The sequence below is a fragment of the Drosophila tropicalis genome, unplaced genomic scaffold (assembly GCF_018151085.1).
Source record: "Drosophila tropicalis isolate 14030-0801.00 unplaced genomic scaffold, ASM1815108v1 contig_867, whole genome shotgun sequence".
NCBI lineage: Eukaryota > Metazoa > Arthropoda > Insecta > Diptera > Drosophilidae > Drosophila > Drosophila tropicalis.
In genome coordinates this window covers 212,444-224,624 of record NW_027173362.1, presented here as the reverse complement: position 1 = coordinate 224,624, position 12,181 = coordinate 212,444, and the positions used below count along the sequence as shown (strand labels likewise).

At 36.3% G+C, this 12,181-nt stretch overlaps 2 protein-coding genes across 2 annotated transcripts; one reads left to right on the top strand and one right to left on the bottom strand.

Annotated features, from left to right (window-relative positions):
- Positions 1–4,102: 4,102 nt before the first annotated feature.
- Positions 4,103–7,147, bottom strand: LOC137583583 (leucine-rich repeat-containing protein 58). The gene is made up of 2 exons (XM_068298669.1): positions 6,303–7,147; positions 4,103–5,001 (listed from the first exon to the last, which is right to left on the bottom strand). The coding sequence occupies exons 1-2, from the start codon at positions 6,812–6,814 to the stop codon at positions 4,404–4,406; spliced, it is 1,110 nt and encodes a 369-aa protein (XP_068154770.1). The 5' UTR covers positions 6,815–7,147; the 3' UTR covers positions 4,103–4,403.
- A 3,623-nt stretch (positions 7,148–10,770) lies between these two features.
- Positions 10,771–12,181, top strand: GlcAT-I (Glucuronyltransferase I). Its single transcript, XM_068298477.1, has 2 exons — positions 10,771–11,063; positions 11,139–12,181. The coding sequence occupies exons 1-2, from the start codon at positions 10,849–10,851 to the stop codon at positions 11,848–11,850; spliced, it is 927 nt and encodes a 308-aa protein (XP_068154578.1). The 5' UTR covers positions 10,771–10,848; the 3' UTR covers positions 11,851–12,181.

Below are 12,181 nucleotides of genomic sequence, written 5' to 3'. Positions count from 1 at the left end.
GTATATAGGCAACATCCTCGAACTAAAAATTTGAAAATTCAAAGTGAAGGGAGAGAAATCAGAGCATTAACCCCGATTCAAACACAACCCAAAAAAAAAAAAAAAAAAAAAAAAAAGCAAAACGAAAACCGAAAACAACAAAAACTGATTTTTAGAGAAATGTCGTATGTACATATAAAAGACGATTTAAATCAAAATCGAAATGAAACCAACAAAACAAACACTTGATACATTTGCGTTTAACACTTTGATATATGTAAAAACAAAAAAGAAATATATATAGATACACATAGAATTATAGTACATTATATAAGAGATCGATGTTTGTGTAGCTTATAAGGCCATCAGCCATAAATACGCCTAATAAGGATGAGGACGAGAGGGAGCAGCCACATCAGCAGTAAGAGTAACGAAAAAGCCGCCGTTTAAACCGATAAATATGAATATAAATATGTATCTAGAACAGGACAGTAGCTGAAAAAGAAACTGAAACTTAAGTCAACTCGTAGCGTAGCATCAACAAAACAAAAATTAAACCGCAAGACAACTAAAATCCTTATACACACCTACAAACGACTTGCATACATACACACATAGACATACATATAAAATAAATGAAAAATATTATGCTATTACGATACTGTATAATTTTTGATTTGATTTGATTTATTTCGTTCTCGCTTGCTTTGTTGTTGGCCAACAACAATGACAGCAACAACAACAAACTATTTACATAAATTTATAAGTTCTACTACACACTGTGAAAGCATAATTTCAATGTCACACATACATATACATATTATGTTGTACATTTGAAACATAAAAAACGTAAATAAATCAACTGCACACAAAATTTTCAAGAAACAAAAAAAAGAGTTAGAAATATGTGAAAAAATTAGACAAGACAAAGGAAGAAGCCATTAAGAATGAATGTCGAATGTAATATATATATATGTATATATATACATCTGTGTGATTGGCCATGCTTTTTGTATTTGGGCTTAACGTGAAGCTATATAGGTACATATAAATTTCGTTTCATTTTAGTTAACAAATCAATATGTTGTATATGTATGCTTAGATAGGATTCATTGAGAACTAAAATTATTTATAGTCGCGCTTGGACAGTTTAATTTCGTTCCATTATCATCAAATACAATAAACTTTCTCTAGATAAATTCTTTGCAGATTGCAACAAAGTCCTTTTTAAAACAAAACAAAACAGATTTTCATTCATATGATATTAATATTTTGTTTTCTTTTAATTGAAAGAAATAGTTTCAATAAGAAAATGAGTTAACTTGGCAATATATTAATAGTTGATTTAAATTTTACTAAATGTCTATCTTTATCAGTTTTTGGAGTACTTTTGCCTGGCCAATTTCTGCAGAAGTTGGCCTAAACACAATACACTTCTATATACAAATGTCTAGAGAAGGATTTCCTTTCTATTAAACCCCCCCAAAAAGAGAAAGAATTATGTGTGTGGATATATATGTATGTGTGTGTGTGTGTGTGTGTGTGTGTGTGTGTGTGTAATATATTATAGTAAATGTTGAAACAAAGTTTTTGAAATTTATACCATAAATTCCTTCCAACATTCAATTTGTCACATATGGAAAGAGACCAATTCAACTATTTGGTTTTACCTTTCTTTACTTGGCCAACTACATACGTATGCATTTTGTTGTTTTCTTTGTTTAATTGTATTTAAAACATTAAGTAAATTAAATGGGGTTGGCTAAGATAAGTTTAGATATACACAAATACATTAACAAATAGGAAACCAAGAAGCAAAACACAAAAAAGGATCCTACATTCATTTTTCGTCTGGTTATGCACTTGTTGTTGGTTTGTTCTTCATCCTCTCTCTATATTGTATGAATATTCACACAGATATGTACATATATATATATAAATCTATATATATTCATGTATGTATGTATATTTTTTTTGTGCGTATGTGTGGGTGTGTGTGAAAAACTATAACCATTCGATAAGAGAACATAGAATTATGGCATAAGAAAACTGAAATAATTCATAGGCCTCATAAGTGTGTAAAATAGGTGTGTGCGAGTGTGTGAATTGGGGATGTAATTCGTTATAAGTATACCTACACATATATATATATATATATGTATATATTAGAGCGGTCCTTTATACCATATCCCATTTATTTTAAATTAAAATTCCAACTGTTTTGGCATGGAAAGCAATTCTTATCTTCATTACCCACTCAAAGGCCATAAATATTGAGGAAAGTAATCTTTCGTTTGTTGTTTTGTTTCGTTTTTTATTTCTTGGTTTATTGTTTTCGCCAGTTTTGTCTCATTTATTTTGATTCTTATCACATTAATTTATTTTTAAATAATAACTTATTTTAATTGCTTAATCAATAGCAAAACCAATTTTAGCTAAATTGTGTTTAATTGGGGGAGACCTCAACTAAGTACTATAAAAAACCAATAGGAACAAAATTTGTGTACATTGCCCCCAAGACACAGATTTTTTTTATTTGGCAAATCTTTATTATTTTTGGATTGTTCTTATCTTGTTTTTTTTTTTTGTTTTTTAATTTATTTTGTAAAGTTTCTAATCTCTACCTATATATACATATATTTGCTTGATCTAAACGATAAGCCATTTATTTTCCCCTTTCAAGTCTAAATTATAAAGTTGAAAGCAATAACTATTTGGTGTTTAAAATATATTTGTGTAATTGTTTCAAATAATATTTGATAAATAACAAATTAACTGCCCAATGTCGCTTTCTACCGATTTGAAATATGTATATATATAGAATATATGTACATTCGATCCATATTCCTCTAAGCTAAGTTTAGGACTTTTCATTTGATTGACAGCTTAATTGATTTCCATCTGTCTCGATCAAGGGAATATGTATGTATATATGCAGATTGTGTGGACTTTCCTCCTCTTTGGGTCGGATAAGTAAGGACCGCCCCAATGTATATACATAGAACTATACAGATACATATTCTATATCTTTATGTGCTCCACTAATTACCATTAGACAAACTAAATGAACATCTAAGGAATCTAAACCATCCCACTATCTCATCCCCCTCCCAAAAAAAAAAAAAAACAAACAAAAACTAAATTAACTTATAATATTTGTACATGCAAAAAGTGAAAAAAAGCGAAAATAACTAAATTAAAAACGCATAGGTATTAAAAATTAAGTAAAGAAGCAAAAAACAAAGAGATAAAAACAAATTATATATACAAATATACATATATGTATATATATATATAAATATGGGCGGCCCTTTGACTGGCCAAATAAATTGGCCAGTTGAAAGTTAATTTTGGGCCTACAGAGAAAAACAAATAAAACAAAAATCCAACACCAAACAAATAATTAAAAACATTTTCGAATTAAGATAAACTGACTATTAAAATCCAACAAAATAAAATACAAAAACAAGCAAAACAAAACCAAAACGAAACGAAAACAAATATATTACATTAATAAAAATGTGTTTAAAATAATATTAACTGGAACAGAAAGTGTATTTCAATAAAGAATCGAATAAAAACTTAATACCAACAACATTTTTATTTTTAAACAATTAAAGTGGATTGTTCGCCACTTTGAAAATTAACTAAAAGTTTTATTATCAGCCGACTTTATTTGGTTCCAGAACATTAAAGGACCAACCATAACCTCAACGCTTAAACTAGTTGGGAATCATAAGTAATTAGCGTCAAATCTTACAATACCAGAGTTATACTGTAAATCTGACAATGAAATAAACTTCTTCAGAAGATTGACTTTCCACTCTGGTGACTCCTTCTGGTTGTCAAGCTTAAAAAGCATCATTTGCATTTGAAAAGTAACAATTAGATTGGAAAATGAATGCCAAGAAGATTAGCTCTCGCTCTCCTTCTCTCCTATAGATTTTTGGCTCGGATGCTACTATCTGTAGGATAATCAGGATACATCAGCTCAAAAACTGAGTGACTGAATAAAAGTAAGTAAGCCTAACCCATTGTTCCTATTAAGGATATGCAATCTTGATGGGGCATGTGCGTGTGTGTGTGTGTGTGTATTTTTGAACAAGATTTTCAAAATCGTAGGTAAATCAAACAAAATGACAAATTCTTTGGCATATAATTGGGTATAAGGGTATAAGGCATAACAAACAAACAAAATATGTATAATTAGCAAATCGATTCAAATTTGTTAACATGTTGATAGAGTCAATGGTTTCCACTGAACGGCGGCCCTGCCGCCGCAACGCCACAGCCGTGTTTGGTTCCGTGTATTTAGTATTATTTCCAAATTTCCGAGCGAGCGATTGCTGCATGCCTGCTCCACGGGCAAAACGTTGCGTTGTTGCACCCGCTTTGCATGCGCTCCATTTGCCGCTCCCGAGGCCTTAGCCCAGCAGGACTTTGCGCATCATGAAGCCGCTGCTGGCACTGGCGTTGTTGCTGCTGGGGGCCCGCAATGCGGTCTGCTCGGGCTCAATGCATTTGGAGGAGCACAGATACTGCAGCAATGGGACACGGTACTTGCCGCAGAAGTCCACAAACTTGATGTGCTCCACACGATTGTCAAAGAAGACGCCCTTGCAATTGGGATTGACACAGCAATTGGCGCTGTTCAGATATTCGGCCAGGGTGCGAGGGATGTCATAGGGTCCTGGTCGTTGGCCGCTGGCCTTGACCATGCGTCCGGCCAGCTCCAGCAGGGTGGGTGGCTTCAGAGCCATGTCCTGAACGAAACGCACCACCAGCGGATTGTCACGCAGACTGAGCTCGGTTAGGTTCTTGAGGGCCACAATGTCCTTGGGCAAGTGCCTGAGTCGATTCTTGTGGAGCAGCAGCGACTTGAGGTTCTTCAGCCTTGCGATGCTCATGGGCAGATTCTCGATGAGGTTATCGCATAGGACCAGGGCTTGCAACTGGCTCAAAGAGCCCACCGTCTCGGGGACCTCGTTGATAAGATTGCCACCCAGCGAGAGTACATGAAGACTGCAAAAAGAGATCAATCAGAAATACAATTTGTGATAACGATTAATGCGACATGTCTCAAAATATATACTACTTGAATGTATGTATGTAGGTTGTTTTTCAAAGTTCAAAACCCGCTTCTAATACCACTCAAACACGTCTATAAGGTTCCTTCTCCACACATTGCAAAAACCATGTAATCAAGTAGATAGTGAATAGATTTCTAGTTCAAGTTTATGAGACTTTATTGAGTTTATTCGAAAGAAAAAACGAGAAAAAAAAACCCAAAAGAAATCCCCTTCCTCACAAAATAGAAGAGTATCGATTGCTATAACCGATTTGGAAGTATCTTCCCCCTGAATGCCTCCCTGGATATTTGTGTGTCTGTTAGTTTTGTTGGGTCCGTTTCGGGATTTTTGATAACTAATTTCAATTTCAATTTCAATTTTGTTTTGTTTGAATTTGCTCTCTCTCTCTCTCTTTTCCCCCTATATACATACATACATATTTGTTTAGAGTTAAATAATTTAATGCTATCGTTTTGTTGGCTTCTTTTGTTTATGATGTCTATTAATACAAGTCCATATCTTTATGGCCAGTCAAGAAATCGTTTGTTTTTGAGTGCTTGTTTTCGTTAGATTTGGTTTCATTTCGATTCGTTTTTTACGTATTGTTATAGCACCACTGAACGAGAGGGCACTTAAAAGAGTGCCTAGCCTGGACTGGACTTGGTTGGCCTGGCCTGGCGCACTGTGTCTCTCTGTGTGCGTGTGTGTTATCAGTGTTATTTTTCTTTCTTTCTATAAAACACTTGCTATATAATAAGAGCAGACGCTTGACAACAGCAACACACGCAAAGAGACAGACACACAGACAGACAGACATACAGACAGACGGGAGGGGGACAGTCGGAAGGGCCAAACTTCCCCTAACCACTTGCACTTCTCACCTTTCACTAGAGACTTTTTAGAAGATTCTAAGGTTGGTGGTCTCTGTGAAATTCTTTAAACTATTATACTCAAACGGGAGTCTCAAGGGTACAAGTTGTTGGATTGCATATGTGGGCTAAGCCAATGTCAACCCAGCAGAGAAACACTTAAGTAAGCAAAACTCTTGTCAGACGACTATTCCAAATCATACAGAGAGAAAAACAATAGACGACTAAAGAGTTTTAGAGGTGGTCAACAAATTTGTTAAGTATTCAAACGCATGTTTGTGGAAAGTTTGGGTTGAGTGTAAAAGTGAAAGTGTGATATCGTCTAGGTGATTTTGTTCAGTGTATAGATACATAGATAGATAGATCCAACGATTGTGGTACCTACCCTTGCATTTTCCATATATCCTTGGATATGCTTGAGATCTTATTGCCGCCCACATACAGATACTTGAGCTGCCGCATCTCTGTGACCTGCTCGGGAAAGTGGGTCAACTGATTGCCACTTAGATTTAGCTCCTTCAGTGTTGAGCTGCCGTTGCCGGTCTGCTGTTTGGTCATAAACGATTTGGGCAGCGAAGAGTTGGTCAGCAGATTGTTCTTGGCAATCAGAGTGACCAATGGCAATTGGCAAATGGCGTCGGGGAGCTGAGTCAAGGCATTGGAGCTAAGGTCGAGTATCTTTAGATTGGTGAACTGTTGCAATATGCTGGGCAGGCCGACCAAACGATTGTGATTGAGCAACAGCGTCTCGATGTCACTTTTCGACTTGGCCAGGGCTTTGTGCGGCGAACTGAGGTGATCCTCGAGCGTAATCAAATCCAGATTCATGCGACCGAAATCGATGGTCTTCTGCTCACGCGAATCCGTATCGGAGCTGTCCGATGTGTAGACCTCCATTATCACTGTTCAATAGGCGCCAATTGAAAATGAAATAAATTTTTGTTTCTTTGATTGTTTCTCGGTCTGTCTCAATATATAGAAACGTTTTCAATATTCTACAAAAGTCGCGACGATTGCATTTTTCTTTTTGTTGTTTGGAATTGAAAACGGAATTGAATTGCGGCGTAGAAATACAAAAACAGAAAAATAAAAAACAAAAAAACAAAATAAAAATATCTATATAAATATGAATAAATCAAACTAAACGGCGTGGGGGGTGGGGGAGGTAGAAAACTAAAGTAATTTCAATTTTAAACGCGCTCCACGAGACGTGAGGCTCGAACGCCCGTTGGCTGTTGACTGAAAGTGTCTGAAGTTGATTTGTCGACTCCAAATAAATGTTGTCTCCCTCCTCCTACCCCTCCCCACCGCCAACACTCTCTTTTTCTCTCTTTCCCTCTCGCAATGTGTCTCTTTAATCTACACACTCGTATTAACTCTCTCTCTCTGTCTTTGTCTCTGCCTCTTTCCGCCTCTCTCAGTGTGTGTGTTTGTATTTTTATTGTGGCCTCACACGAGGCGTATGCGTAATATATGCCCGTTTATGTGAAACCTGGTCAAAGATCTGATATTGCACGTGGATCTCGGGAGCACAAAATGAAAATAGTTTGAAAAATATTTCAAAACTGTTTGGAAATCCTTAGCTTCTGTGGAACCGTCAAGCACTAGGCCGAAATGGTCGTCAATAGGTCAATAGGTTAATCTAGCCATGTCTTTCTGTCGATCGGTCCATTTAGACTCATATAGTTTGCACGCAAACGAAGTCAAATTTTAGCCAAGCCCACTTCCGTTTGCTTGATTTCTATTCGCAATGTAAAAGGTATCTTTGTGAAATTTAATTTACTACAATTTGCCATCAATAACTATAAGTCTAGTGAATTTCATAAAAATCTATCCACGGATAGTCACGTTTTCCTTTAAATCAGAAAAGTTGGCCGCCCAAGAAGCTCCTGTGAGCGTGCAAGAGCGAGCAGGATGGACTTTTCTTTGCATTTGAAGTATTTTGTTGTACTTGGTACATAGTAAACCAAAGTCGGTGCGACTTTTTTCATTTTATCTCAAATATGTTACAGGAAAATGTAGATCTAGACCACTTTTCAGATCAGAATGGAGCCCTCAGCCAACAGCTGTTTGTTACCAACTGTGCCTGGGGTGGATCAAACAGTTCACCGCACTCAATATGAAGTGGGGCGAAGGCTTATCTTGCCCTGGTGTTAGTTTCTTGTTTAATTTTAACGCCCCGGATAAGAAAATTTATTGATTGCAAATATGAGGAAGTTCGATCATATGACTAAAAATATGAATAATTAGTGGATAAATAGCAACCGAATAGTTCTAGACCCTCAAAGGATTCCATTTAAAAAGTTTTCCAACTATTCTTGTTAGGATTTTATTTGGTTTAGTGTTTTAGTTTTATAGTCGATTTAGCTGTTTGTTTCTTATAATCATGCAAATAATATTATGTCAAATGCACTTTGGCATTTTAAAGAGAAAAGGAGGTGTGATTTTTGGGTAGAAATCAAAACCAAAGTCAAGTGTTTGTAAATATCTGTGCCAAATCAATTAGGCAACTGTTCGAATTGTGGACGAGACTAAAGGTGTGTCTGTGTGTGTGTGTGGGTGTGGGTGTGTCTGTGTGTTTAATTCATAGGCATTAATCATTCGATTGGTCATTTTTTCTTTTTATGACGTCTGCTTATCGATTGTTGAATGGATTGATCACTATCTAAACCTCCTTCTCCGCCACCTCATTCTCCTCCTCCCACACAGTTGTCGTTCTCGTGGAACATTGCGAAAAGTTATTAAACAGCCCACTTGATCGGGTACTTGTTCTGTGTACCCGATGTACTATTATACATCTGGGTATTTGTACTTGGACGAAATTGAAATTGACATCGGGTTTTGGTTTTGGCATCAAGACATCGGCATCGGTGTCTAATCAAAACAATATTCCTATCAATACCCCTCCACCCGGCCTCCCTGTCCGCACTTTACCAACCATTACCGAACCACCCAGTCTCATTATAAAGTAGCTATAAATCGTGTTGTTTCGTCTAAAGAACTAAGGCAGCTGGACAGCCAATACGCGTGCAAAAAATAAGCAAAAAAAAAAAAAAAAAAAATAATAATAATATTTCTATACCTATTCGTTGTACTCTATCGTCGTCATAGGAATATTTTTGTTGTCGTCTTTGGCTGTCCTGCTGATAACTTTGCCCCTACAAGTAAGTGCTTATATGTATATGTATGTATGTGTGTATGTATATGGCATATATTGTACATACAGAGCACATATATCTGATGTTTAAATACACACACACACACACACACAGGAACAAACACTTACTAAATACAATACAATCTAATGGGCAACTATTACAATTTGTGATCAATCAGTTTCGGTGTCTCGCAATCAGTTTTGGGTCTAGTGCAAATTTTTTGTCATTTATTTTGAAATATATTTTTGCACACGATCCGTGGCATTAGCATCAAGTCCAACTTCCAGCAGAAATCTAAGCTTATCTTACAAATAATTTGGAATTTCATAAACACACAAAAAACTAAATACATGCACAGATTAAACTGACTAAAAACAAAAAGGAACAAAAATTCATAAACACCGATTTATGTTCGTTTTTGACCCCTAATGGCTGTAATCTATATGAAAAATCTATCATCAATTATCATTATCTGTCGCGCCGTTGGCCATTTGCCCGCCGCCCTCTCATTCAGTTTTCCTACGAGAGATCCACATCCACACAGATGGCGTTCGGCGTCCAACTGGACAAAGCAACTGGCGACACGATAGCCCCTACAAATGACCCCAACAGACACTGAGAGAAAAGTCATTCAAATTGTGGACCAAAGTCATTTCATTTCATTTACTTTCATTTCATTTTATCCTTAAACTAAACTTAATCTTAAGTTCTAGTGCACCGATTAATAGTGGGATTGGGATGCATGTTCTTATTTCCTTCTATGATATTAACATCAATATGTGAAAATATTTTCAAAGTCCATAAAAATTGTTAGCAACTTTTGTTTAAAGTTTGAAATTCGAGCTTTTAAATTAGAAACACTTTAAATTTAGGTACATTATTAAAAGGCATATTTTAAACTTGATTAGATCCAAATATATGCATTATTTGTACACATTAACCATTATGGAACTGTAAACTAAAGTGTAAACTTGAAATTAAATAATAATATTTGTCCTTAAAATGAAATAATTAAAATTTAATTCGTTCATTTCTAACCTTGATTTAAGTTCGCTTGCAATATATAAATAAATTTATATATTTAGCAACAACAACAACAAACAGGAACAAATTTATAAACATTTGATGTGCAAAATTGTTAACTCATGGTGACACATTGTGATGGCAAATTATTAGCTAATTATAGTCTGCACTCTGAATAGAAAATATGTAATTAAACTGAGAGTCATGAAATGTTTATTTAATATTTGAAACAGTTAACTAAAAGTCCTTCGCAAGGCTCAGGAAGTCTGCAAAATGTTTACCAACGGTCAATTTTGTGAATTGCAGTTTAAATTTAATTTGCAATTGGATAAAGGCTAATATTAAGTGGTCTTAATTTATCAAGACAGGTAAAAAGTCGGCAACCTTTTGCAGAAGTATCAACAGCGACTAACCAAAAACGGATATTATCGAATTTTATTTAAAATACTATAAATTTTATCCCTAATAATATAAAATAATTAAAGGTGGATTTTTCTTAAAACTTCAGAAAAAAATGTTTTAAAATTAGCCTTTTTTCAGCCATTTTAAACTCCGCGCCATCTGTAATAGTCCTAAGGGTGCGAGTAATAGTCGTAAGGGTACAAGTAATAGTCCTAAGGGCCGACCCTATCCATATCGAGTGTTGCCAGAAAGTTTTATTAGTCGTTTTGTTTGTTTTACCCGAATTGGGCCTGCACCTGTGGCTAAAGATATAAATAATTTGTGTTTTTTTCAATTACTTGCATCAAGATGACGGAGGTACGCATACGTCCTCGGCAAGTCCTGATGCTCATCATTATCTTTATAATTGTGCTAATGTTGGTCCATCGGAATGGAAAACGCACCTGTCAGGGGCCAGAATACCTTCAGGCTCTTTATGCCGAGCAACAGGCGGACACGTTGACCAAAATCTATGCCATAACGCCGACATATTCGCGCCCAGCCCAGAAGGCTGAGCTGACACGGTAAGTGTAGAATTGAGAGGAAAACCAATTGATCCAAAACAACTCACACATGTATGGACATACATTGTCATGCAGCTTATCTCATTTATTTATGTTGGTGCCAAGTCTCCATTGGATCATTGTCGAGGATTCAAATGTCACCACACCCCTCGTCACGAATCTCTTGCATAGAGCGGGTATAGAGAAACGCTCTACCCAACTGAATATTAAGACGCCACCGGAGTTCAAGCTGCAGGAAAAAGATCCCAATTGGATTAAACCTCGCGGTGTTGAGCAACGTAATCTGGCGCTATCCTGGCTGCGCAGTCATGCCGCTGATGACGATCATGCGATTGTGTTCTTCATGGACGATGACAATTCCTATTCTGTAGAATTGTTTGTCGAAATGTCAAAAATCCAGCCCGGACGTGTGGGCGTCTGGCCCGTTGGTCTTGTGGGTGGTCTAATGGTGGAGAAACCACTGCTAAATGAAGCCAAAACAGAGGTGGTTGGATTCAATGCCGCCTGGCGGCCAGAGCGTCCTTTTCCCATTGACATGGCCGCCTTTGCCATTAGCATGGACTTGTTCATTAAAAACCCACAGGCTGTCTTCTCCTACGATGTGCAGCGTGGCTATCAGGAATCGGAGATTCTTCGCCATCTGACCACACGGGCGCAACTGCAGCCGTTGGCCAATCAGTGTCGTGACGTTCTGGTCTGGCATACACGTACCGAAAAAACGAAACTCACCTCCGAGGAGGCACTACAACGTCAGGGCAAGCGTTCCGATGGCGGCATGGAGGTTTAGATAATTAAGCCAAAAGTCTTTAATGTAAATTTATGTATAGATATACACAAAAAAAGGCGCTGCACACTCCTCTTACCTATCCTACCTTATCCTATCAATGTACATATGTATGATAAATTTATCCTACTTAAACATAAGCAGGTGAACTGAATAAGTTCATATTCCTAGAGATTTTACTATGTGTATTTTGTCAAATGTATGTGAGATTTATATAAATTATTATGTCTACTCAATTCTATGTTAAATATGTACTATATACATACATTAAACTAAGCCACTAAGAGTGACACCATCGCGTGTCATTTGAAGGTTGTAAAACATATCAAACAAA